The sequence below is a fragment of the Natrix helvetica genome (genome assembly GCF_964273705.1).
Source record: "Natrix helvetica genome assembly, chromosome: 1".
Lineage (NCBI taxonomy): Eukaryota > Metazoa > Chordata > Lepidosauria > Squamata > Natricidae > Natrix > Natrix helvetica.
In genome coordinates this window covers 20,827,831-20,854,238 of record NC_138548.1, presented here as the reverse complement: position 1 = coordinate 20,854,238, position 26,408 = coordinate 20,827,831, and the positions used below count along the sequence as shown (strand labels likewise).

General features: G+C 44.4%; 1 protein-coding gene across 1 annotated transcript in view; it reads right to left on the bottom strand.

Annotated features, from left to right (window-relative positions):
- The window catches only part of ARHGEF18 (Rho/Rac guanine nucleotide exchange factor 18), a 109,798-nt gene that overhangs the window by 33,395 nt on the left and 49,995 nt on the right, over positions 1-26,408 (bottom strand). Inside the window, exons 11-12 of the mRNA XM_081936951.1 lie at positions 16,046-16,119; positions 10,192-10,255 (exon numbers count right to left, since the gene is read on the bottom strand). Coding sequence (XP_081793077.1) covers positions 10,192-10,255; positions 16,046-16,119 — 138 coding nt within the window. The remainder of the gene's footprint in view (positions 1-10,191; positions 10,256-16,045; positions 16,120-26,408) is intronic.

Below are 26,408 nucleotides of genomic sequence, written 5' to 3'. Positions count from 1 at the left end.
CATGAAGTCGAGTCATGCAGTGAAGAATATAAATCCTCCCAATCTCCACCATCCTGTCGGAACTGAAGAAGATTCTTGGATGAGAAACGAAACATCTTCTACCAAAAGAAGAAAGTCCAGTTGCCTTTTGAAAGAAAGCAGCTTTGGAATAACCATGATTAGGACGACTGAGAATCTCCATAGACAACACAACTAGCACTAACAAAGCTCACTAAAATTATGACGCCTAACATATATCCATCAGTATAATAAAAACAGGACAGGGGGATTGTGTGTATATTCATATTTGATTATTTTAATGTTTTTTCTATGCTGTAAGCTGTCCGTCTTGTTTCATTTTGAAATAAGATGGGCAGCAAATAAACAAACAAACAAGATGCGCGCACACGCACACGCACGGAAGTTCCATTCCTCCCTCATCTGCCTTCTTTCTTCCAAATTCTTCTCTCTTTCAGTCCCTTGATCATTTTCCTTTTAAGTGGACTCGACTCAACTGATTATTTCCAAACTACTAGAGAAAAAGATTATAGACCAGTGATGGTGAACCTTTTCGGCACCAAGTGCCCAAACTAGAACTTGCCTGTGTGCATGCATGTGAGCGCGCCTCAGCGCCAGAAACCTGAAGAGCAGCTGGCCGGCGCTTGCATGCATTCAGGCCAGCTGATCTTTGGGTTTCCAGCGCTTTAGTGCATGCGAAGTGCCAGAAACCTGAAGAGCAGCTGGCCGGCGCTTGCATGCATTCAGGCCAGCTGATCTTTGGGTTTCCAGCGCTTTAGTGCATGCGAAGTGCCAGAAACCTGAAGAGCAGCTGGCCGGCGCTTGCATGCATTCAGGCCAGCTGATCTTTGGGTTTCCAGCGCTTTAGTGCATGCGAAGTGCCAGAAACCTGAAGAGCAGCTGGCCGGCGCTTGCATGCATTCAGGCCAGCTGATCTTTGGGTTTCCAGCGCTTTAGTGCATGCGAAGTGCCAGAAACCTGAAGAGCAGCTGGCCGGCGCTTGCATGCATTCAGGCCAGCTGATCTTTGGGTTTCCAGCGCTTTAGTGCATGTGAAGTGCCGGAAACCAGAAGAGCTGCTGGCGATGGCACACGTGCCCACAGAGAGGGCTCTGCGGGCCATCTCTGGCACATGTGCCATAGGTTCACCATCACGGTTATAGACGATGAAGAATTTTGAAGGATATATCAGGAAGAATTGCCAGAGAAGATGAAATACACCTAAAATTCTCACAGAAAGTCTCTCAGAACATATACAAATTTGGGACCACATAGTTTATTGGAATGATTACAGCCCAAATCTCAAAAGAGACCCAATTGCCTCTTTGCATCTTGCACAGCCCAAGAAACCAGATCCAGGTAATACAGCTTGATAGATGGGGCTAGCTAAGCATGTGGCGTTCACAAGCAGTTCAGATGCTTTGTGAGAAGTCAAAATCAGTCATGGCCTAACGAAACTTCTATACTGGTTAGGCAGACCATCATTCCTGGCTCCAGAAAGGGCATTAGGAGTGGCTGAAATCATCTGCCCATAAACACTCACTATTGCAATCAACCTATCCTTCATTATCTTAAAGTACAGTACCCCCTTCTGGCTCACTGGACCGAATTGGGAGCTCCTTTGCAGATCAAATCTATGTCTCAGAGACAGAATCACAACAAACATGCTATTTAAATCTCAATAATTCCCCAAAGGCATGCTGCTTTACTTCAGATCTTCCGAGGATCAGAGACATTTTTCTCTTTCTCCAGCTCCCAGCTCCCTCCTCTCCTCTCCTCTCCCCTCCCCTCTCCCCCCCCCCTTTGAATGCCCTGGAAATGGACTGGTGAATATGAGAAACTGTACTCTGCGTTCAATTAGCACAATCTGCACACTGCTGAGAACTACTATTGATCACTGCTCCCCTCTTCCCACATAATAGATCAGTCATATTCAACCATAAGGCTCAAGGAAATATTCTCCCCCCCCCCCATCCCCTCACACATCCTTGCTTTCCTTTTTAAACTTCCAAAGCTCAACTGGACCCAGGCTGGGGGCTGTAAAAGATCAGACACTTTGTTTTGCCTTAGCAGGAGAAACATACGATGTACCAAAAAAAAAAAAACCAACAAATTGTATCTGACCCGTAAAATAAAGAAGCTTCTTCTGGTAGCAGACACAGCCCTCAAACATCCCTCCTTGGTTATCTCAAGAACACTATTTCTACAAAGGCCCATTTTAAATCTGTACAAGTATGGCAACACCCACCCACCCCCTTACAACAAATATACTTGCCAAAAGCGCTAAGGTTGGAGACTAACTTTCTCGGGTCAGATTATACATCCTTAAGATCAGGGGTGTCAAACTCAAGACCCGCAAGCCGGACCTGGCTCACGGGATGCTTAGATCTGGCCTGCGGGCCACTCTGGAAAAAGCAAAGGACCAGCCTGTGGTGCCTCTGCCAGGGAAAGCAGCGAAAGCTCCATTTTCACTGCCAGGGGGTTGCAAGAGGCCATCGCAGCTGGAAACGAAGCTCGTGAAGGGCGTGGGCAGCCCTCCCGAGCTCCGTTTTCGCAGGCAGAGGGTTGCAGGAAGCTGTCGCAGCTGAAAATAGAGCTTGGGAGCCCATTTTCGCTGGCAGAGTGCTCGAGCCACCATAGCCACCCCCAACATGAGTGACGCTGAGCTGGCCATGCCCACCACAGCCCCCCGAGGTCAATAGAACCCTGATGTGGCCCTCAATGAAATCAAGTTTGACATCCCTTCTCAAGATTATATATCATTAGGTCATGCCCTAATGGGTTCACATAGAACAGCAGCTCAGAAAAATTAGTTTGTAGCCTTCAACTTAAAATATAAAGTATTATTAATGCAAAATGAAAGGCACTTCCATGCTAATATTATGCAGGGAAGGAAGACCACAGGAGATTCTAGGTAGAAAATCAGGAAAAATAAATATCAAAATCATCAGAGTAGGAAAGGAAGACGTTGTTGTTGTTGTTATTTACTTTATTCATTAAACATGAAACTCAGTCAAGTGAACTTTTAAAAATGTGTCATAAATACCATTAACTATATATATGCATGCAGGTCTTGGCGTATTTGGCTCTTTTCCCATGTAAGATTGAGAGTATCTTGGCGACGTTTCAACAAGGTTCCACTCGCCATCTTCAGCTTCGTGCTTGTGCGAGCAAAGTGTGATCGGAACTGCCATCTTTCTATAAATATTTGTGTGTGTGTGTGTGTGTGTGTGTGTGTGTGTGTGTGTGGAGTGCTGGCTTTGTTGCTGTAAGCGGATTGGTTGGCTGTGTTGTAACATCTTGATTAGTTGATGGAGTTGATGCTTGCAGATTAGTTGGCTGTTTTGTAACATCCTGTGTGGCTGAGGTACTGGCTGTGTGCCTATTGTTCTTTTGTGTTGTAACGACCTGGGTAATGGGCTGTGTGATGACATCCTGAGCTCTATTGTAGTGATATCCTGAGTCCTGTGCTGACACCTCCTGGGGGGTTGGCTGCATTGTAACATCCTGAGCCTTTGTGTTGTAACCTCCTGAGTTCTGTGATGTAATGTCCTGAGCAGATGGCTGTGGTGTAAAATCCCGGGCTTTGGTTTGGCTCCGAGTTTGTGCTTTGGCCATATGTTCATGGCATGTGTCAGTTTGCTTTGTGCAGGGGTCGGAGTGGGGTTCAGCAGTTGGTGAAACCGTGGGGTTTGGCTTCTGGATGGTGGTTGCATTTGGTCTTGGCCTTAGATAAATCTGAACACAAACCCAAACTCTGATTAGATATGTAGATGACACTTTTGTAATTTGGCCACACGGGAACGAAAAACTGGACAACTTCCTCACACATCTCAACAGCCTACACCCCGAAATACAATTTACTATGGAAATAGAAGCTAACAACCAACTTCCCTTTCGGGACTTCCTAATCTACAAAAAACCCAATGGCTCCCTAGGACGCACCATCTACCAGATAAAAACACACACCAACCACTACTTAAACGCACAATCCCATCAGAACCCTGCACAGATCAACTACGTAGCCAAGACCCTCATCTCCAGAACCAAACACCTAGCCGACAAAGACCATCTGAAAACTGAATTACACACTCTCACAAACCTATTAATTCCCAACGAATTCCAAAGAAACACAATTGCCGGGGGGGGGGGGGGGGAGCCAATGTCATGACAAGATGACGTGCGATCTCAATGCTCTGAGATTGCCGTCAATACTTTTGCTGCTAGGTGGTCCAAACGGACCTAAACCGTGAACAGGGATGCTCAGGGTTAGAGCGAACAGGAAGAATATGTCTTGCTGAACTCAGGGACATTGCAAAGTCCCTGATCGATCCAAGAAAAGTTCTTCAAGCCGGAGACAAAAAATCCAGCCAAGGCTGATGAAGTCGGGGCGGCTCCAAAACGGAAAGATACAGAAAGAGGAAGTGTTTCCAGCTGGTGAGGAATTTTTACCGTTTTAAAAGAGACTGCCTATAAAAAACTTAAAAGTAATTTAAATTGGAGAACAGAAGAAATAAGTGGCAGAATTAAATTTAGAATGGTTTTGGACAGTGGGTTATCTTACTTTTTAAATGCTATCTTCATGGATGGAATTTATGCAAGCCTTTTAAAATGAATAGATTAAGTTTTCTTCTTTTTTTTCTTTTATTATTCTTTGTAACCTATGGACTAAAATTCTCTTTCTCCTCATTACTGTGGGTGTTCTTAACTCATTCAAGAATCAGACTTTTTTTTTTTTAACTTGAAATATAAAAAAGAAACAAAAAGTAACAAAGAAGATTGCAACAATAACACTGCTACTCCGAGGCTGGAGATTTGTGTATTGGAAACGAAAACTCTTACTTTTCTCACTGATTATCCTGGCTTGGCACTCCAAGGTCTCACTGCTTGTTTATAGAGAGTGATTAGAAGAAAAGCATACAGATGTCCCTTTGAAGTATATCTTTAACCAGAGAAAGGTGAAAATAAAACCTTATTGTGAATCTATGCTTAATCTTGTTAAAACCTTCCAAGCTAGAGCAGCAGTGTTTGTTAGCTGGAGATAATGGCACAATTTCAACAGCAGAAATAAATTTAAGTCTGCAAAAGATATTCTCAGAAATACAGAAATTATCAAACACATATGACAGGATAGAGAAGAAGTTGGAAGACTTAAAGTATTTAACAGTAAAATATAATGAAGAAGTTGGAGATATTTATCAAATGGAAAAAGTGGCAGTTAAAATCCAAAAAATCAAAGAGGAAAATGAATATAAAAAAATTAAAATTGCTGATATTTATGGTGATTGGTTTGTCTCTGAAAATGGAAAGAGTGGAATACTGAAAGAGGAATTAAATGGAGGGGAAATCTACCCCAGATGGCAAGATACAGAAGAAGAAAAAACAAAAGAATTTATGGATTTAAAGAGAGAAATTTTATTAGCAATATCATTGATAACACTACCGACAATCAAAGATAAGCTGATTAAGGAAACAGAAGAAGGCATCGAAATTACATGAGAGATTTTATAAGAAAGGAGTTGCTAAGAGGAGTTCATACAATTAAGGAAATGATTAGAGGACTGACACCACAAATGGCAGAAGATATGAGACTGTTTTGCTACTGGAAAGATACAGGTTGATAGATGGAAGAGTATAATTTAAAACTAGTTAAACTTAGTGAAATCTAGTGATAATAGATATAGTTAAATAAATAATTGATAATGATAATAATGTATACAATGTGGAGTGTTATGGTAAGTAATAATGGGATATGAATATTGAATGGTACCCATGAAAGGAAGATTAGAAATCCTTTTGGATTATATATAAAGATTAATAAAAAAGAACTAAGTTAGATACAGTTACGTCTTGATTATTAGGGGGAAAATGTTATGATGCAGGATATAGTTAAATAAAGGAGGGATAATGATAACATATATACAGGTATGGGTACAACATAAGGAAATTGGATGTAAATTGTAAACAGTGATTTGGAAAAAAGGATTAGAAAACTTTGTTATTAAATATTATGGATGTTTAGCTAAAATAAGATATAAGGATTCAGTGTTATTGGAGGATTTTAGAAATAGTAAATGAAATGCCAGTATGCGGTTATGTATTAAATCTTGGTATATTTTATGATGAAGGACGTTTAAACAATTATAGTCAAATGAAAATGGAGGTATGATAATGGTAACATGTATAAATATCTGAGTTAAAATACTTGAGTTAATATGAATTATGTTTGTTGACTGTGGAAGAGATGCACAAAAGCCTTTCTGTAACCAACTGATACACTTTCTACAGTATGTAAAGAAGGATGTGTTGTTTGTTTTGAAAATAAATAAAAAAAAATTTAAAAAAAGAAACACAATTACCAACCTAATCCAAAAGGAGACACCCCCCCAAGAACTGAGACACAGAACAGGACAATGGCATCGCCCTCCTCCCTTACATCAAAGGCACCACAGATAAAATCAGCAAAATTCTCCACAAACATAATATCAAGAAAGCTTTTGGCACTGACCAAAAAATAGCCAACATCTTAAGAAACCCCAAAGACAAGATCCAGCTAGATAACCAAGGAGTCTATGAAATACCATGCAAAATCTGTCCAGCCACATATATTGGACAAACTAATAGGAGAATTAATGCACGCATCGCAGAACACAAGAATGCAGTCAGAAAAAAAGAAAAAACTTCCTCCTTTTTCCAGCATCTTAAAGCAACAGGACATGAAATTGATTTTGAAAGAACCAAATTAATCTCCAAAACTGAACACTTCAACAAGAGAACAATTATGGAAGCCATTGAAACAGAGTAACACCCTCACAACCTGAACAAATGTGACAATACCTCCCGCCTACCAAACGTCTGGAAACTAGCCCTACTCAACAAACGAGTCCCAACCACGAAAACCGACACCGGATCCAGAACAACACAGGACGCAACCACCAATCACCCTCACCAGACTCAAACCCCAAACCCATTCCATAGACCAAATGCAACCACCATCCAGAAGCCAAACCACAGCGGCATCACCAACTGCTGCACCCCCCTCTGATCCCCACAAAAAGCAAACTGATACACGCCATGAACACATGGCCCGCAAACTCGGAGCCAAACCAAAGCCTGGGATTCTCCTGTTCGGTTGTCCTATGTATGTTGCAGGGCAAATTTTGCATGGTATTTCATAGACTCCTTGGTTTTCCTTGGAGAATAAATGCACGCATCGCAGAACACAAGAACGCAGTCAGAAAAAAAGAAAAAACTTCCTCCCTTTTCCAGCACCTTAAAGCTGCAGGACATGAAATTAATTTTGAAGGAACCAGGTTAATCTCCAAAAGTGAACACTTAAACAAGAAAATAATTATGGAAACTATCGAAATAGAGAAACACCCCCACAACATGAATAAACGTGATGATACCTCCCACCTACCAGACATCTGGAAACCAGCCCTGGTAAACAAACGAGCCCCACCCACCACCCAGGCCGTTAAAACACAAAACAACAACGGAACCACAGCCAGCACCAATTAGCACCAATCTATCAATCATGATACAGCCACACATCCAATCAATCCATTTACTGAAACAACACCAGCACTCCACACACACACCAAGATTTATAGAAAGCGGCAGCTCCAGCCACGCTTTAAGCCAAAAACACCAGCCTGAAGATGGCGAGTGAGACCACGCCGAAACGTTGCCAAGACAATCTCAATCTTACATGAGAAAAGACCCAAATATAACAAGACCAGCATACCTACACCCGTGAAAATGTACAAAAACAAATACACACACACACACACACACACACACACACAGTATGTACTATAGCAAAATTAGAAAGTATCCAAACTGCTTTATCTAAAATATTTATAATATGATAATAATAGAAAAACATTAGCAATGCTTCCAGAAACTGTAGAATATCTAACTGCAATAAACTGCAACCCTCCATGACTTCATAAAGGAAAGATGCACCTGTCTATCTACTCCCAGTATGGTCTCCTACTCAATACACGGAGGAAATGTAGCAATCATTGTTTATGAGACACAGTGCTGCCTTGTGGGTAGCTGGGTAGCAATCCCTGTATATTAAAGGAGAGGAAGGGATTGCTACTGGTATACTAATCACCCCACTTCTTGGGTCAGAATACACATGCTCAATAAATATGTAAATATATTATAAATAAATATAATGAATATAAATGAATACTATTAAATTTAATTAAGTACATTATCAAGCAGTCAAAGAAGAAAAGCAGGCATAGGCTAAGCAAAACAGTCATGATCTTTAGAATTTTAACTGAGAAAACTGGGACTAACTGATTATACAGGAAACAAAACATGAGTGTTGAAATAATCTAATAAAAACACAAACAGAAAGCTGGCAAGGAATAGCATTACATGGTCAATTATTACAAAAAAAATCAAGGGGGAAGTGGTTAAACAATAGACCATACAAGCTTCTGCCAAAAAATTGCACATATAAACAATGACATAACCCAATCACCAAAACAATTCACTGGAACTTCTATAAAAATTACCATTTGCCAATAATGAAAAAATGGGTGGGAACATATAGCTGAAAAAGTAGTCGAAATGAAGCAGATTAATGAAAATGAGCAGGTTAAAATATTGTGGTACAGGTAGTCCTCATCTTAAAACAGTTCATTTAGTGACCGTTGAAAGCTACAACCACAGTAAAAAATGTCCCTTATGGTCATTTTTCAGAGCTATGACTTTTGCAGCATCCCCATGATCATGTGATCGAAATTCGCTTGGCAACTGGTTCATAGTTATGATGGTTGCAAGCAAAGTCAATGGGGAAGCCAGATTCACTTAACAACCGGGTTACTAACTTATCAACCACAGTGATTCACTTAACAACTGTGACAAGAAAAGTGAAAAAAATGTGGCAAAACTCACTTAATAAATGTTTTACTGAACAACAGAAATTGTGGGCTCAATTGTGAGCGTAAGTTGAGGACTACTTGTATTTCCAAATGCAAACTGATAATCTTGGTATATAACACGCCAAATTTAATTGTGGTTGAAAAGAAGAAAGTGTGGATGATTGATGTGGCAATACCAGGGGGCAGCAAAAGAGAAGATAAAGAACTGGAGGATCACGAAGTATCAAGATCTGCAAATTGAAGTTGAAAGATTATGGCATAAACTGGCAGTGGTGATCCCATTGATTATCAACACACTGGGTGCCACACCAAAATATATTGGACGGCATTTAGAAAATCTGCACATGGACAACATTTCCATCCGTCCATAACAAGAGGCCACCTTGCTATGATCCACACATATCCTATGTTGACAAATTACAACATCTTGGGAAGAACTTGATGTAAATCAGGGATATTAAAGCTAGGTAACTTTAAGACTTGTGGACTTCAACTCCCAGAATTCCCCAGCCAAGATGGGGAATCCTGGGACTTGAAGTCCACAAGTCTTAGAGTTGCTAAGGTTGGATACCCCTGATGTAAATGAAGGCCATTAACAGTTAAAGAAATGGCAGCTATGATTTCATGTTGTTGTGTATAATAGTTCATTAAATATATAAGCCACTTGACTCCCAAAGACTCTTAAAAGCTGCTCAGGGATGGCACTGCATCCTGATAGCAAAGACTAGTTTCAGCAGGATGCATATATTATAGATTAATACAGAAATAAAATCTAAGACTAAGAAAATAATCTACAGGAGTTGCTTCTTTGATTTTCTCATAGTTTCTTTTGTCAGTTTCAATTTTGAAGAATATTCAAGATAGGGGCGTAAATATATAATAAGCTCTGTCCACAGGCACAATTTAATAAAAGCAGATGATCCAGATATATTTTTCAATTTCACAGTTACAGAATAACCAATCAATGAAAAGCCAGCAGCTTATTGATTTTCTCACTGCTCTGCGGTAGTTGCTCCCTTCCTACCCTGCTTTTTGTTTAAAAAAGTTTCACAGGACAGGACAATATAAAAAAAATTAAGATACACAAGGACAGTAGATTGGCTAAAGAACATTCTAGACTTTTCACCAAGCAGGACAGTGTAGCTGCTCCATTCCTTTTGGGCAGCATTGCACAAAGTGTACCCTGCAATGCTTAAAACTCCATGGGTTTTAATAATGTATTTTTCAAAGACACAGCACTAAGCCTACCATATCCAAAACCAGAACAAGGAAAAAAAATATTTTATACAAACCTGAGCTGGTACTCTGGAGTAAACTAGGGGGGGAGCCTGGGGGCCGGAGTTGCAAATCCCTTTGCTATAACAGAAAGAGAAGAGACACAAAGAATCACATATACTTCAGCTCCACGCCAAAACTGGTTTAGTTTCCACTGAGAAAGCCCCAATTCCCTGAATTCAAAGCTTTCAGCTCTCTCCTCTGAACTCAAAACACTCTGATCTGGCAGGACAGCCGTATTAGTAAAGACCAGGGGTGTGTTCCTGCCAGTTCTAAGCTCTTCTATAGAAGAGGTTCCACAAATCTACAGTGCCATTTAGAACCGGTTCCAGGTACCTCCCCCCCCCCCGCCCGTCTGCACAGCAAGATGAAGAGTGAGAGGAGGAATTCTGGGAGTTGAAGTCCACAAGTCTTAAAGCTGTCAAGTTTGAACACCCCCGGTTTTTTTTTTCTAAAGGGTTAGGGGTGCAAGGGTCTTGTAACTTGACAGCTTTAAGACTTGCGTGCTTCAAATGCCAGAGTTTCTGAACCAACATTTTGGTTGCTAAGCAAGAGCGTTGTTAAGTGAGTTTCACCACATTTTGCAAGTTGGCCATGCCCAACTTGTCACATGGCTGGCAAGCCACTCCCACCCGGTCACATGGCCAGCAAGCCACTCCCACAAAGCAGGCCACACCTACAGAAGAGGTTCTAAAAAAATTTGAAACCCACCACTGGTAAAGACCTAACCGTACTCTTAAACGAGGGGCAGTGGAGATTGAATGGGAGCTTCAAATATCCACAGGAATTTTGGGGTTTATATCTCAGATTCTCAATCACCGAATGGAAGCTTATTATTGTAAAGAGTAAGAAAGGTGACCTGATTGGAAATACTGTATGCAAGAACCATTACCTGGGGGAAAGGGACAGAAACCTTTTAAATCCAGAGCCACATTTGGAAAAGGCCTGTGTGATTTACTAGTGGGAGTGGACTTTTGTTTAATGACTACTTCATTCAATGTTACAACAGCACTGGAAATGTAACTTTACAACTAATCCTTGCACTTATGACCGTTGCCTATGTTCATGCAAGGGAAACATGAACACTTCCAACAAGCAGAGTTAAATGGAGAAGCCAGCAGTAAAATTGCAAATCATGGTCACGTAATATCTCAATTCCTGACCACAGGTGATTTGGCTTAATGACCGTGGTGGAAGTGAGGTTGTAAGCCCAGCCCTCTGTGGGCACATGTTGTTTTGCTTAATGACCTAATTGCTTAACTATAGAGTTGCCAGCCCCAATTATGGTAGCTAAAGGAGGATTTACCTGTATAAGAATACGGAGGAGGTAGTCCCCAGATTAAGAACAAGTTCTATTCCTAAATATGCCTTTATCTCTGAATTTGTATGTAAGTAAGAACATGTACTTACAAACAGATTGACTATTACAAATAGTCCTTGACTTACGGCTACAATTGAGCCCAACACTTCTGTTGCTAAGTGAGACAAATGGGACTTTTTGTTCCATTTTACAATCTTATGGCCACTGCAGTTGTTGAGTCAATAACAAGGTTATTAAGCTAATCTGGGTTCCCCATTGACTTTGCTTGTCAGACAGTCACAAAAAATGATCATATGAACTCAGCACACTGTAAACGTCATAAATGCATGTCAAGTGTCCGAATCTTGATCATGTGACTGTGGGAGTGCTGCAACAGTCGTAAGTGTGAAAAATGGTCATAAGTCACTTTTTAGTGCCATTGTCACTTCAAACAATAATTAAAATAATGGTTGCAAGCCAAGGGCTACCTATGCTACAAAAGGCAGATGGCATTCGGCTTCCTGGGGCAAAAGAAATGCTGAAGCCACATGATGTTTTCATGAAACACTGGAAACAGGCCGTATGTTCAAACCGCAGGGCTCCAGTGTGAAATCATGGCCATAGCTTCAGCAGTTCATTGGCTCAAGGAAGGAGAAAGCCTTCTGCCATGTTTAAGTAATAGGCAGCCCATTCGTCAGTCCATATTGTCTGTAAATCAGACCTCCTTAATCTGGGAACTGGATCAATTTTGCAAAATTCTGTTATTACAGCCAAGCTCAATAAATTAGGGTTTGTGTGTGTGGGTGTGGAGTTGATTTCCTGTTCTGGCCTACCTAGAAGGGTTGACAATTACAAAAGGAATACCAGTCTTCGAGTAAGTGTTTGGTGTTCCGTTGTTATATTTTTTTAAAAAAAATCAAATAAAGCGCTACTTTTCTGAAAATTGTGTTCGCCACAGATCCATTTAAACTCTGTCAAATCCCTCTGGTGAGCTGCACATCGTGAGATCTTCTATTAAGTTCCAATAATTAAACAATTATGTACAACTGTGAAGCTGCTACATTAATCTAATGCCATAAACACTAGCCTGCCATAAACATTAGTTAGCAGGATCAATGTCCAGGGAAAGAATTATCTGGAAGGATGTAAGTTCCTCAATCCTACTTCAAGGTTTAAATGGCTGTTTAAAGCAACATATTAACAAAACAAATAACCCTCTCAATCTCCCCAATTTTAACTACCGTATTTTTCAGAGTATAAGACGCACCAAGGTTTTGAAGAGGCAATTTTTTTAAAAAGTAGGTAGGTAAATAAGAGGGATAGAGAGGGAGAGAAAGAGAGAGGTAGGTAGGGAGAGAGAGAGAGAGAGTAGTTAGGTATTTTGAATTTTTGAATTTGAATTTGAATTTTATTGAATTTATAGACCGCCCCCTCTCCCCGAAGGGACTTGGGGGGGTGTACAGACAGCAGCTAAAAAACCATATACATAGTAGAAAATATTAAATACCCCTTAAAAACAGATTAAATGCAAAGCTGTACAATAATAAAAATTAAAAAGCAACCTAAAAAGCCTATCCCCAAGAATTTAAAATACAGGCCAGAAAGATTGAAGATTAAAGCTACGGTTAGGTAGATAGGCAGGCAGATAAAGGGGAGAGAGAGAGAGAGAGAGAGAGAGAGAGAGAGAGAGAGAGAGAGAGAGAGAGAGAGAGAGAGAGGGAGAGAGGGAGGGAGAGGGAGGGAGAGGGAGAGAAAAATACAGTAGGTAGGTAAGGAGAGAAAGAGTGTGTAGGTAGGTAGAGGGATAGAGAGAGAGAAATAGAAAGAGATAGAGAGAGAAATACAGTAGATAGGTAGGGAGAGCGAAAGTAGGTAGGTAGGTAGGTAGGTAGGTAGGTAGGTAGGTAGGTAGGTAGGTAGGTAGGTAGAGGGATAGAGAGAAAGAGAAATACAGTAGATAGGTAGGGGGAGAGAGAGTAGATATGTAGGTAGATGTTTCCAGGTGTATTTATCCATGTGCTGGAGAAGGATATCGCTGACAATCTGCAGCACCTAAGACTTTGTTTCTGCTGGCACAGCACTTGATCAATGTAATTCTCATCAATCAATTAAAGAGCTTTCCAAAAGGGGAAAAAAAGCTTTTGCACTCTGCAAACCTCCCCAAAACAGCCCATTTTTCATGAAAACGGGCCTGTTTGTTTTCAAACAAAAGACATAAACAGCCTTGGGGGGGGGGGGCGCTTGCAGAGTGCTCCTGGGGGAGTGGGGAAGGCAAAAATGAGCAAAAAAGGCCCATTTTTTCACAAAAACGAGTCTATTTTTTTGTCAAAAAAAATTGCATGCATGCCTTATGGAGGCTTATAGAGTGCTGCTGGGGGCTGGGGAGGGCAAAAAAGCTGTTTTTATGCTTATTTCTGCCCACCCCAGCCCCCAGGAGCTCTCTGAAAGCTTCCATAAGGATATGCACTTTGGGAGCAAAAAAATGCTGTATTCGATGTATAAGTCGCACCCAGATTTTCAGCCTCTTTCTTAAGGAAAGAAGGTTCGTCTTATACTCTGAAAAATGCGGTAAATGGAAAATAAATATTCCCCAGTACAGGTAGTCCTCGACTTATGATCACAATTGAGCCCAAAAGTTTTGCTGCTAAGAAAGGCAGGTGTTAAGTTTTCACCCCATTTTATGACTTATTGCCAGGAACAAATCACTGCAGTTATTAAAGTGAATCGTGTGATCATTCAATCTGGCTTCCTCCATTGATTTTGCTGCTCAGAAGGTGGGGAGGAAGGTGATCACATGACCCCAGGACAGTGCAACTGTCATAATTACATACCAGTTGCTAAGTGATAGAACTTTAATCATGTGACCAAGGGGATGCTGCAATGGTCATAATTGGGAAAATTGGTCATAAGTCACTTTTATTTAGTCCCGTTATAATTTTGAACAGTCACTAAGCAAATGGTTGTTTACTACTGGTAGAGGACAAGTTTTAAAAGATTTAAACAAATATTCTTGTTTTGTTTTGTGCATCATTTGGTCAACCAATAATATTCTTCATTTTTTTTCCTTCAGGCACAATAGCAGTATATTTTTAAGAAAACTAATAATTTGATAGCAAGTGATAGAAAAGGAATCTCTCTGTCTCAGCAATTTAAAAGATGCTCGTAGTCATCTACCAATATTCAGCAAGATGAATGATTAGCCTGTTTTGATCCTGTTAATCAGAAGCTTTTTTTTTTAGAAAGATTTAGGAAGTAGTCATACAAGTAATTTATTTTCACAAATTCTGCCTCCACCCTCTGCTTTAATGGAATATAATTATTATTTGTCTTTACCTAAAATTTATTTATTTATTTATTTATTTATTACTTGAACTTATTAGTCGCCCCCTCTCCCCACAGGGACTCGGGGCGACGTACAAAAGTATTATATAGCGTACAGAGGAGGTAAGAATAAATAAATAAGTTACAATACCTAAAAAAGTTAAAACCCCAGTGAAATTAACCCTTAAAAACTAAAATTACCAATTAAAAATGCCCTGGGCTGGAGAGGTTGTAGTATTATGCCAGGTCAGCTAGTCGAAACAGGTAGGTTTTCAGCTTCATACGGAAGGAGCGAAGGTCGGTTGTTGTCCTGATGTCTGGGGGGAGGTCATTCCAAAGGGTGGGGCCCACTACAGAGAAGGCCCTACTCCTGGGCGCTGCCCTCCGGCACTCTCTGGAGGACGGCACCCGGAGTAGTCCCTCTCTGTGTGAGTGGACGGGTCGCAGGGATGTATGGGGCAGGACGCGATAAATAAACTGATTGGCTCATTTCAAGTCATTTACTCCTATTCACAAACATTCAACGACAAGATTAGGATAGATAACGCTGTACTCTAACTTTAAAAACAAACAATTATGTCTTTTCACACAAAAATAATCAGCAGCTTGCCTTCAGAAGTTGTGGGTCCTCTATCACTAGGGGTTTTTAAGAAGGGACTGGACAACCACTTGCCTGAAATGGTATAGAGTAGGGGTGTCAAACTGAAGGCCCACAGGCCGGATTCGGCTCACGGGGTACTCCCTGGAAACAGCGAAGGACTGGCCCATGGTGCCTCTGCCAGCAGAAACAGAGTTCAGGAGCTCCGTTTTTGCTGGTAGAGCGTTGAAGGAGGCCATTCCAGCTGGAAAAAAAAGATTGGGAGCGCTCGAGCTACCACAGGCACCCCGACACAAGTGATGTTGAGCTGGCCCTGCCCCCACAGCCCCACTCCAAGGTCAAACACAACCCTGATGCAGCCCTCAATGAAATCGTGTTTGACACCCCTGGTATAGAGTCTCCTGTTGAACAAGGGGGTTGAACTAGAAGACCCTGAAGGTCCCTTCCAACTCTGTTATTCTGTTAATAACAGCTTGTATCAGAACCTGTTTGTATCAGAACCACATTATGAAGCACTTTGGTATAAATTATAGATCTGGGCTGTTTGTTTAATTTTTATCTGTGTTGTGAACCACTTTGAGCTGTAAGAAATAACAATGCTACAGAAGTAAGTAAGTAAATGTGTACATAGGAGTAAGATGGCACAATCTACCTTGGATCTGCTGCGGCTGCTGCTGCATTCAGGCAGAAGATTCTTGCAGTTTTTGTGAACATTTACTGCACAATCTGGCGAGGAAAGAAAAAAGAAAATTGAGATCATTTTTCATCTATGCACACTGACACTCATATGTGGTTACATTAGGATCAGCAGTGTCTTTAAAAGACTACAGCAGTGATGGCGAACCTATGGCACGCGTGCCACAGGTGGCATGCGGAGCCATTTGTCAGGGCACGTGAGGTGCTGCCCTGTCAGCTGGCCAGTGCGCATGCGCATGCTGGCCAGCTGAGTTCACCCTTTTTAAAAGCCATTTTTCGCCCTTCCCAGGCTCCAGAGGCTTAATAGGAGCCTGGGGAGGGCGAAAAGAGCCTCCCCCTCCCCCCCGGAAGCCCTCCGGAGGCTTCATGAGCTTCCCTGACGTCTTCGCAGCGCTCAAAACGACTCTCCGAGCAAACCGGAAGTCACTTCCGGTTTGCTCAGAGGATCGTTTTAAGCGCTCTGAAGGCTTCAGGGACTGTCTGGAGGCTTTCCTGACGCCTCCGGAGGGCGTCCGGGGGGGCGGGGAGGCTGTTTTCGCCCTACCCAGGCTCCTATAAAGCCTCTGGAGCTTGGGGAGGGCGAAAAAAGCATATAAAAATGGGGGGGGCGTGCCTGTGGTGCGCGCATGCGCATTGGGGGTCGCGCATTGCATTATGGGTGCGGCACACCCGCACACAATCCCCCTGCGCTCCCCCCACTTATGGCATGCGAGCCAAAAAAGGTTCGCCATCGTTGGACTACAGAATGACAGTACTACAGAAACTACATCACTATGGCACATACAAACCAATATGATACTGAAGATTCCAAAGAATACCATGGACTGAACTTACAGATATGCACGGGCCATTACAAATGTGTTGCAAATCCTCAGACATCTTTTCCTGTAGTCATTTTTTAGGATCGGGTAACCATGCAATCCCAAGTGAAGATGTAGCTGCTTTAGAGAGTTGCACTGTCACAGGGACACCCTGTGTGCCCAAATGACCTTTGTCCCTTTGCACAGCCCTATTAAAGAGTACACCATCGAAGCGACACCAGCCAGAGTGTAGAAAAAGACACTCAAAGACGTAGTGCAAGATCGGAAGAGGTGGAGAGACCTGGCCCATAGAATCGCCAAGAGTCAAGCATGACTGAATGGATAACATCATCCCCATTCATAAAGAGTAACTAGTTAGGAAAGCTGATTTCCCTCCAACCAATTAGCCCCGTGATGGGGGACTTATGGCATGTGTGACGGAAGTGGCACTCAGAGTCATGCCAGCCATCGCCCTTCCGGGTTCCGATGCACCAACTGGCATGCGCACCAGGAGCTGCTCTTCCAGTTTCCTGCGTTCCTGCATGTGCGCCGACCAGCTGGTCTTCTTGTGCGCATGCATGCCAGAAACCAGAAGACCAGATGACTGGCATGCATGCCCACACCGGAAATCGGAAGCATGCGCACTCTGGGGAGCTGTTCTTCCAGTTTCCAGCGCTCTGCTCCCATTTTGGCACTTGGTGCCAAAAAGGTTCGCCGAGACTGATTAGGCCAAACCCTCCTTGAACAGCAAGGATACTACACTATAAGGTGGCCAGTAGTATTCTTTTAGCACACATTATCTATCAAAGTATTCTTCTAAACACATGAAACTGTCCTGGACTGAATTGAAACCACTGGTCCTTCCAATTTTACATTTATTCTCACTAATTGTAGTTCGCCCAAATCTAAGGCAAGTAATTTAATTGGAAATACCAGAGTCTAAAGCTAGGATTTCCACCATGAAAAGTTGGTGCTTCACCAGTACTCAAACCATGTCTTTTTAAACACCTACAAGCGGTTGGAATTATCACAAAATTCGATCTGCTGAAAAATCTGTTGATCGTTACAGCATGGTGTCAAGTGGGCTCTCTCTTCTAGTTTTCATGCTGACCAAAGAGCAGCAAGGAGGAGCAGCAGAAGCTGGGAGGTGGCAAGACTAACAAAGGCCACCTAAATTACTTTAATGCACTGTCAGAGCAATAAGGTAAAGGTTCTCCTCGCGCATATGTGCTAGTCATTCCCGACTCTAGGGGACGGTGCTCATCTCCGTTTCAAAGCCGAAGAGCCAGCACTGTCCCAAGACATCTCTGTCGTCAAGTGGCCAGCATGACTAAATGCCAAAGGCTCACAGAACGCTCTTACCTCCACACCAAAGATCCTTCCTATTTTTCTACATGGATTTTTACGTGCTTTTGAACTGCTAGGTTGGCAGAAGCTGGGACAAGTAACAGGAGCTCACTCCATTACGCGGCGCTAGGGATTCATACCATTGAACTGCTCACTTTCTGATCGACAAGCTCAGCACCTTAGCCACTGAGCCACCGTGTCCCTATTGTCTGAGCAATACTACACCCCAATACTAACTCTGCTGTAACTGGCAATGGATTCCCAATCTCCAGGGTAGTTTGGAGGACTTTTCCAGATCACAGATTGACAAGTTTTTAAGTTAAATTCATAAACTCGATTTTAAGACAGATCCATATGGAACTAGAACGATCCAGATATACAGCCTGTTAGGAGCCACTGCCTTTAACAAAGTTAAAGTTGGTTTTTGCTTCTCTGGTTTTGCTCAGAGTTGCCAAACGCTGGCTGAATACCGTCATCTCCTGCAACAGACGTCAAGTTTGGAGGCTAGAGTTTCCAAGGCAAACTGAACCAGATTACATAATTCACACAAGATATAGCCCCATAAACAACAGCCCTCACACTCCAGGAACACAACACCATGTCCTTGCAACAAAAAGCCCGAACTGGCTAAGAAGCAAAAAAGCTTAAGACTCAGCTTTGAGTGTTAGCAGAACTGTTTGGGCCACAGCACCAGGAAGCCAAGATTTCTGCTAAACTCAGAGCCTCCCTTATTCTGGAGCCATTGAAACAGAGGGAAAACGTACAGGGCCCGATTTTTATCTTTTTTTTAAAAAATGCCTTATCTGGCCGAGATCATCATTTTTATGTAAGCATAAGAGAAAACCAAAAGCTGCTTCTTTGTGATTTCTGCTTGGAGGAAACTTTTTCCTTGCCCCGGAAGACTTTTGGGATGTGTGTTTTTTTAATGTTGTACGCCACCCTGAGTCCTTTTGGAGAAGGGCGGCATATAAATCCAAATAAACAAACAAACAAACAAAAGCAAAGAGACATTTACAAACCTGGAAGCAATATAAGCAACAGCAGCTAGTTACAGCCATGGAAAAAGTCTTCATTTCTTCCCACCAGGAACTATCAATAGGTAAGGTGCTGCTCCACCCCTTAGTTCAATAATGAGAGCACTTATTAGGTGACACCCCACACCCTGCCAGAGGGATAAAGGTTCTATTTTTTGCCCGGAATGGACACCACCTTTCTTAAGGTAAAGGTAAAGGTTCCCCTCACATATATGTGCTTGTCGTTCCTGATTCTAGGGGGCGGTGCTCATCTCCGTTTCAAAGCTGAAGAGCCAGCACTATCCAAAGATGTCTCCGTGGTCATGTGGCCGGCATGAATAAACACCAAAGGCCCACGGAACGCTGTTACCTTCCCACCAAAGGTGGTTCCTATTTTTCTACTTGCATTTTTAGATGCTTTCGAACTGCTAGGTTGGCAGAAGCTGGGACAAGTAACAGGAACTCACTCCGTTACGCAGGGTTAGGGATTCATACTGTTGAACTGCTCACCTTCTGATCGACAAGCTTAGCATCTTAACCACTGAGCCACCGCGTCCTTCAATTTTAGCCACTTTAGTCTTAGCCACTGAACCACCTTTTCTTACACTTCCTTTAAATCTTTTCAGAGAACATAGTCATTTCATTTCGTCTCCGCTTTGGCTGAAATCCAACTTTATCGCACATCACTGAAACGTGCCACACAGGTAGTCCTCAACTTGCAGCAGTTTGCTTAGTGGACCATTCAGAGTTACAACAGTCCTGAAAAAAGTGACTTATGACCCTTTTTCATAGTTATGACAAGCAAGATCGTAAAATGGGACAAAATTCACTTGACAAATGTCTCACTTAACAGCAGAAATTTGGGGCTCAATTGTGGTCGTACATTGAGGACTGCCTGTCTTCTTCCTTGCGCTCTGCCCCTCGTTGAAACCCTTTGAGATCCATAGCTGACCTTTCCCTTCTGCCGTGGACAGCGCTGAGCACACGGGTTGAGGTTCTGCAAAGAGCGGAAGCAGCAACGGAAAGACCCAACCGCAGCTGAAGCCCAACCTCTCAAGGCCTACCAGGCAATCTAAGTCTTCAAATGTCTCCCAGAGTAGGGGTCCTTCAGCTTCTCTTCCCAATGCCTTCCCCTTCAAAAGTCCCACTTCTGACCCAGGCAGCCAGCCATGAGAACGACTTGAAAGAAGTACAGAACGAGACACCAGGAACAGAAATACAATACAATACAATACAATACAATACAATACAATACAATACAATACAATACAATACAATAGTAGAGTTGGAAGGGACCTTGGAGGTCTTCTAGTCCAACCCCCTGCCTAGGCAGGAAACCCTATACCGTTCCAGACAAATGGCTATCCAACATCTTCTTAAAGACTTCCAGTGTTGGGGCATTCACAACTTCTGGAGGCAAGCTGTTCCACTGATTAATTGTTCTAACTCTCAGGAAGTTTCTCCTCAGTTCTAAGTTGCTTCTCTCCTTGATTAGTTTCCACCCATTGCTTCTTGTTCTACCCTCATGTGCCTTGGAGAATAGTTTGACTCCCTCTTCTTTGTGGCAACCCCTGAGATATTGGAACACTGCTATCATGTCTCCCCTAGTCCTTCTTTCTATTAAACTAAACATACCCAGTTCCTGCAACCGTTCTTCATATGTTTTAGTCTCCAGTCCCCTAATCATCTTTGTTGCTCTTCTCTGCACTCTTTCTAGAGTCTCCACATCTTTTCTACATCGTGGCAACCAGAACTGAATGCATAACTAGAGTGACCTCATCCCGAAAGGCATTCGAAGAATTCTAGCAAGTGGAAATGCTGGAAAGCAGAAACCAAACGGTCTTGCCTCAAAGCTCTGCTCTGCCTGCCTTCTGAATTGTTTCCAAGGCAAATGTACACGGCAGAATCTCCAAAGGATTCTGAAACCCAAGTCCCAACCTGTGATAATTTCCCAGCTCCTGCCGCGCTGAAGGCAGAGTCTTTATCACACGTGTCAAAACGGCTTGACGCCCCCCCCCCCAAAAAAAAAAAACCAACCCAAAAAAGACGAACAAACACAAGCCGGAAATTTGTCTCTTAAGTTTATTCCGATCCATGAGAAAAGCCTCTGAAAGCCTATTGCTAGACTTTCATAATTTCAGACATGGTGTGGTGAACTGAATGCAGGTAGTCCTTGACTTATAACCATTCATTTAGTGACCGCTCCGGGTTACAACAGCACTGGAAAAAGTGACTTATGACTGTTTTTCCACACTTACGACCATTGCAGCATCTGCATGGCCACATGATCAAAATGCGGACACTTGGCAACTGTCTCCTATTTATGACAACTGCAGTGTCCCTGGGGGTGGGGGTGGGGGTGTTGGGTGATCATTTTGCAATCTTCTGGCAAGCAAAGTCAATGGGGAAGTCAGATTCATCTAACACAGGGGTGTCCAAACTTGGGAACTTTAAGACTTGTGGACTTCAACTCCCAGAATTCCCCAGCCAGCATGGCTGGCTAACAACTGCGTTGCTAACTTAACAGCTCTAGTGATTCATTTAACAACTGGACAAGAACTCAAGACAAAAAGAAAACACCAGGCTATTGGTGACCAAAATATATTTGAGGATATCTCAACAGAAGCTGGAGGAAAAAAACCAAATTAAGATTTCTAAAGGGACACATACTTGTATCTCCAGAAATCATCCCCATAGCTATATAATATTTTAAAAACATTGATCATACTACACCCACCCAAGCTTCCTTGATCGAGGATTAAGGTAATAAGCGTGTTTACCTTCACTTTGTTTAGCATTATGTTCAAAGGATAATTGGTTTGTTCTTCTTTTAATATACCAGAACTGTAAGTGAGGCTTTGTTTTTGGCTCATGAAGAAACAAATTAAGATGTAACACTTTTTTTTAGGACAGAGAATTCTTGGGTTTCTCTAGCCACTTCTGCTAGCAGCAACAAGCCAAAACTGTCTTTGAAAATTTTTATGATTTATCAGGAAATAAAATACAAAGGAAATTTTTTTTAAAAAAATAGTGGCAAACTAAGAGAGGGAAAAGGAAAAGAAGAAAAGAATGTGAGGTAGAGGAGGAATAAAGAAGAAAAAAGCATTGACTTCTCACTCTTTTTAGCACAGTAAAATATAATAACATTGCTTTCAACTTTTTCCTTTTACACAGTAATATATACTAGCCATTTCTACAACAAACATCTCGCCAGCAAAAACCAAAAAGATAAGCATCCAAACGATAATGCCTAATAAAAGGCGTGGGGGAGGCCCAGGCAGCCGCCCTACAAATATCCTCTAAGGGCGCCCTGGTGGCCCAGGCCGCAGAAGTAGCGGCACTGCGGGTGGAGTGAGCAGTGATCCCTGACAGGGGGGGGCTTCCCGGAAGCCCCATAAGCCTCAACTATGGCCAACCTAATCCACCGTCCGATGGTGGAAGAAGACACCTTGAGTCCTAACGAGCCTGGGTGAAAAGAAACAAACAACGCCTCGGTCCTCCTAATGCCCTCAGTTCGCTTTAGGTATATGCGAACAGCCCGGCGAACATCCAGCTTATGCCACACTAACTCCTGCTCCCTCGAAGGGTTGGGACAAAAATTCGGGAGCACGACCTCCTGGGCCCTGTGAAACTGTGAATTCACCTTCGGAATGAACGAAGGATCCAAACGAAGGACCACCCTGTCCTGGTGAATTACACACAGGTCACTGCGGGAAGAAAGGGCCCCCAACTCTGAAATGCGCCTGGCCGATGTAATGGCCACTAAAAACACCACCTTAAGGGTAAGCAGACGCATGTGTACCGTCCTAAGTGGCTCGAACGGGGAGCCCGTCAGAGCCTGGAGAACCAGGGTCAGATCCCAGGTCGGAAATCTATGAACCGGAGGCGGACGGATATTAGCCGCCCCTTTCAGGAAACGCTTAATCAGGGGGGAACGGGAAAGAGTCGGAGAACCCTCCCCCCCAAAATGGTGGCCAAAGCCGCCACCTGTCGCCGGAGAGTATTATGCGACAAGCCGTCCACCAATCCCTTCTGGAGGAATTCCAACACGTCCGGGACGGTAGCCCTAGAGGGATCCAACCCCAGTGGAACACACCATTTTGCAAACGCCTTCCAGGTGGCGTTGTAAATCCTAACCGTGGAAGGCCTCCTGGACGCCTCTAAGGTGGCTATGACTCCCGACGATAGCCTCCGCCCCCTCAAAATCCCCCGTTCAAGAGCCAGGCGGTCAGATGAAGCCACTGTGGCTCTGGGTGATGCACGGTACCCTGACGCAGAACGACCTCCCCTGGGGGAATCCTCCAGGGATCTACTACCGACAGCTGGACCAGGTCCGCGAACCATGGTCTCCTCGACCAGTACGGGGCTAGCAGGATAACGAGAGCCCTCTCTGTGACTACCTTCCTTATTGTTCGGGGAATGAGGGGAAGGGGAGGAAAGGCATAAAGAAGGCCCGGAGGCCACCAGCTCCTGAGGGCGTCCGCTCCTTCCGCCGAGGGGGTCTGGAACCGGGTGAAGAAACGCGGCAGCTGGGCGTTGTCGGGGGAGGCAAACAGGTCCACCAGGGGCGAGCCGAATCTGATGCAGATCTTCCGGAACAACTCCGTGCCCAGTTGCCACTCGCCATCGTCCAGAGTCGTGCGGCTCAGCCAATCCGCCTGGAGATTCGACACTCCCGAGATGTGCTCCGCTACGATCGAAGCCAAATGTCTCTCCACCCACAGGCCCAACAACTGTGCCTCCCGCCAGAGAGCGCGGGAGTGGGTGCCCCCTTGGCGATTGACATGGGCCTTCGTCGCCACATTGTCCGTGAGCAGGAGAACATGGCGCCCCCGCAGGTGATGACGAAAAGTCCTGAGGGCAAGTCTCGCGGCTTTCAGCTCCAGCCAATTGATGTTGTGGCGGAGATCCGAGGCAGACCAACGTCCCTGGGTCATGTCGGAGTCCATCACGGCCCCCCAGCCGAAGAGGCTGGCATCCGTCGTCACGGTGACTCTCTCGGGCTCCCAAAAGCAAGCCCCCTGTTGCAGCGCTGGGGACAGCCACCACCGAAGAGAGAGCCTCACCTCCGCTGGTAGAGGAACTGGCCTCAAGGAGTTGCTCATCATCCTTCTCTGGACCGGAATCAAAGCCCACTGGAGAGGTCGCAGATGGAGCCGGGCCCAGGGCACTATCCCTATACAAGAGACCATCTTCCCCAGAAGTTGAGACAAGGTCAGGATGGAAACAGACCTTCTTTTTCTTACAGAGGAGACCAGTTGATGTAGGCTGGTCAAGCGGTCTGGGGATAGGCGAACCCTCCCTGACTCGGAGTTTATCACTGTCCCTAAGTGGAAGATCTGCCTGGACGGGGACAGGTGACTCTTGGGAAAATTCACTGAAAACCCTAACTCCTGAAGCCAACGGATCGTCAGCCGAAGATCCGACGTGGCTCTGGGAAGGGACTCCGCCTGGACCAGGACGTCGTCCAAGTAGCACTGAAGCCTCACCGGGATGGAACGTAGGTAAGCTGCCAGTGCTGCCAGGACCTTGGTGAACGTCCGCGGAGCTGAGGCCAGACCAAACGGGAGGGCCCGGTACTGGTAATGCCTGCCCTGGTGGGAAAACCTAAGATAGCGCCAGTGAGACTGGAGAATGGGGATGTGGAGATAGGCCTCTGTCAAATCTACTGAGGCCATGTAATCCCCCTTCCGAATGCCCTGCAGGATTGATTTCAGGGACGCCATCTTGAACCGCCTGTAGACTAGGTAGCGGTTGAGACGTTTCAGGTTGAGGATTGCCCTCCAACCCCCCGAGGATTTTGGGACTACGAACAGATGTGAGTAGTAACCCTGACCCCTCTCCGGCCCCGGAACTACCTCCACCGCCCTGATGTCTAGGAGATGGGCGACAGCGAGGTCCATGAGACGACGACGTCCCGGGTCTCGAGCCGGGGGGAAAACCTTGAAAAAACTCAGGGGTTTGGAGAGGAACTCTAACCTTAGGCCGTGGCGAACGGTCGCCCTGACCCAACCGTCTGATGTGATCTGATCCCACTTGTCCGCATATAGTGCCAGGTGGCCTCCGATGGGATGACTCCCTACGGAAGGGACGGCCGCCCCCCCCTCGAAAGGGCCGCTTGGACTGCGGCTGATACCTAGAACGGTCCTGAAAGTTCTGCCTATTGAACTGCCTGTCCTGCCTGTATGGTTGGTAACGCTGATCCTGATCCCTGTCATAGGATTTAAACTGGGTCCTGCGATAGGGGTGACTACGGGACTCCGCCTTTTTGGTGGAGGTAGGCATAACCTTCTTCTTATCCTTATTCTCTACTAGGATCGGTTCTAAGGAAGCCCCGAACAGATTTGTGCCTGCAAAGGGGGCAGCCACCAGGTCCCACTTGGCTTTATAGTCCATCTGCCAGTTCCTGAGCCACAGGAGCCGACGGGAGGCCACAGAGGTGGCCAAGGCACTAGAACCAAATCTAACAGCGTCTAGTGTCGCATCAGCCGAATACTGACACGCTGCCATAATTTTAGCTAAATCCTGGTGTACCCGCTCATCTTGGATCGGAATACGATCCTGAAGCTGGCGAAGCCACATAACCGTTGTACGGTTGAAGTACGAGGCAGCAGCCGCCGCCTGCACCGCCCATGCTGAGGCCTTGTAATTTTTACGTAAAGTGAGCTCCGCCCTCTTGTCCTCTGGCTTAAGCTTGTCTGCCGCGTCCCCCGAGACCACTGGGGAAGAGGAGACTAGAGCTGCTATGGGCTGATCTATAACCGGAAGCTGAATAGCCTGCACAAACGACTTCTCCATGTTATAGGCGCGACGGTCGTTGCTGCCAGGCGGAGAAAAGTTAGAAGGACGGGCCCACTGACTAGTAGCTACCTCCAAGAAAAGGGGAGGAGCAGGGATCTCCTCCTTATTGGTGGCCGTCGCTGAGAACATGACCATGTCCGGATCAGTGGGCGGCGGGACTGTGGGGTCCCCAGTGCCCACTTTGGTGGTCCTCCTAGCCTTCTTAAGCAAAGGTTTGAACATGGCCTGGAGGAAAAGGTTTGAGGAACGAGGCGGCTCGGGGGCCGCATCCTCCTCCTCCGAAAACCCCCAATCATCCCTCCTTGCCTCCCCCCTTGAGGAGACCTCACTCATGAGGGAGGGGGAAGAAGCCCTAGAC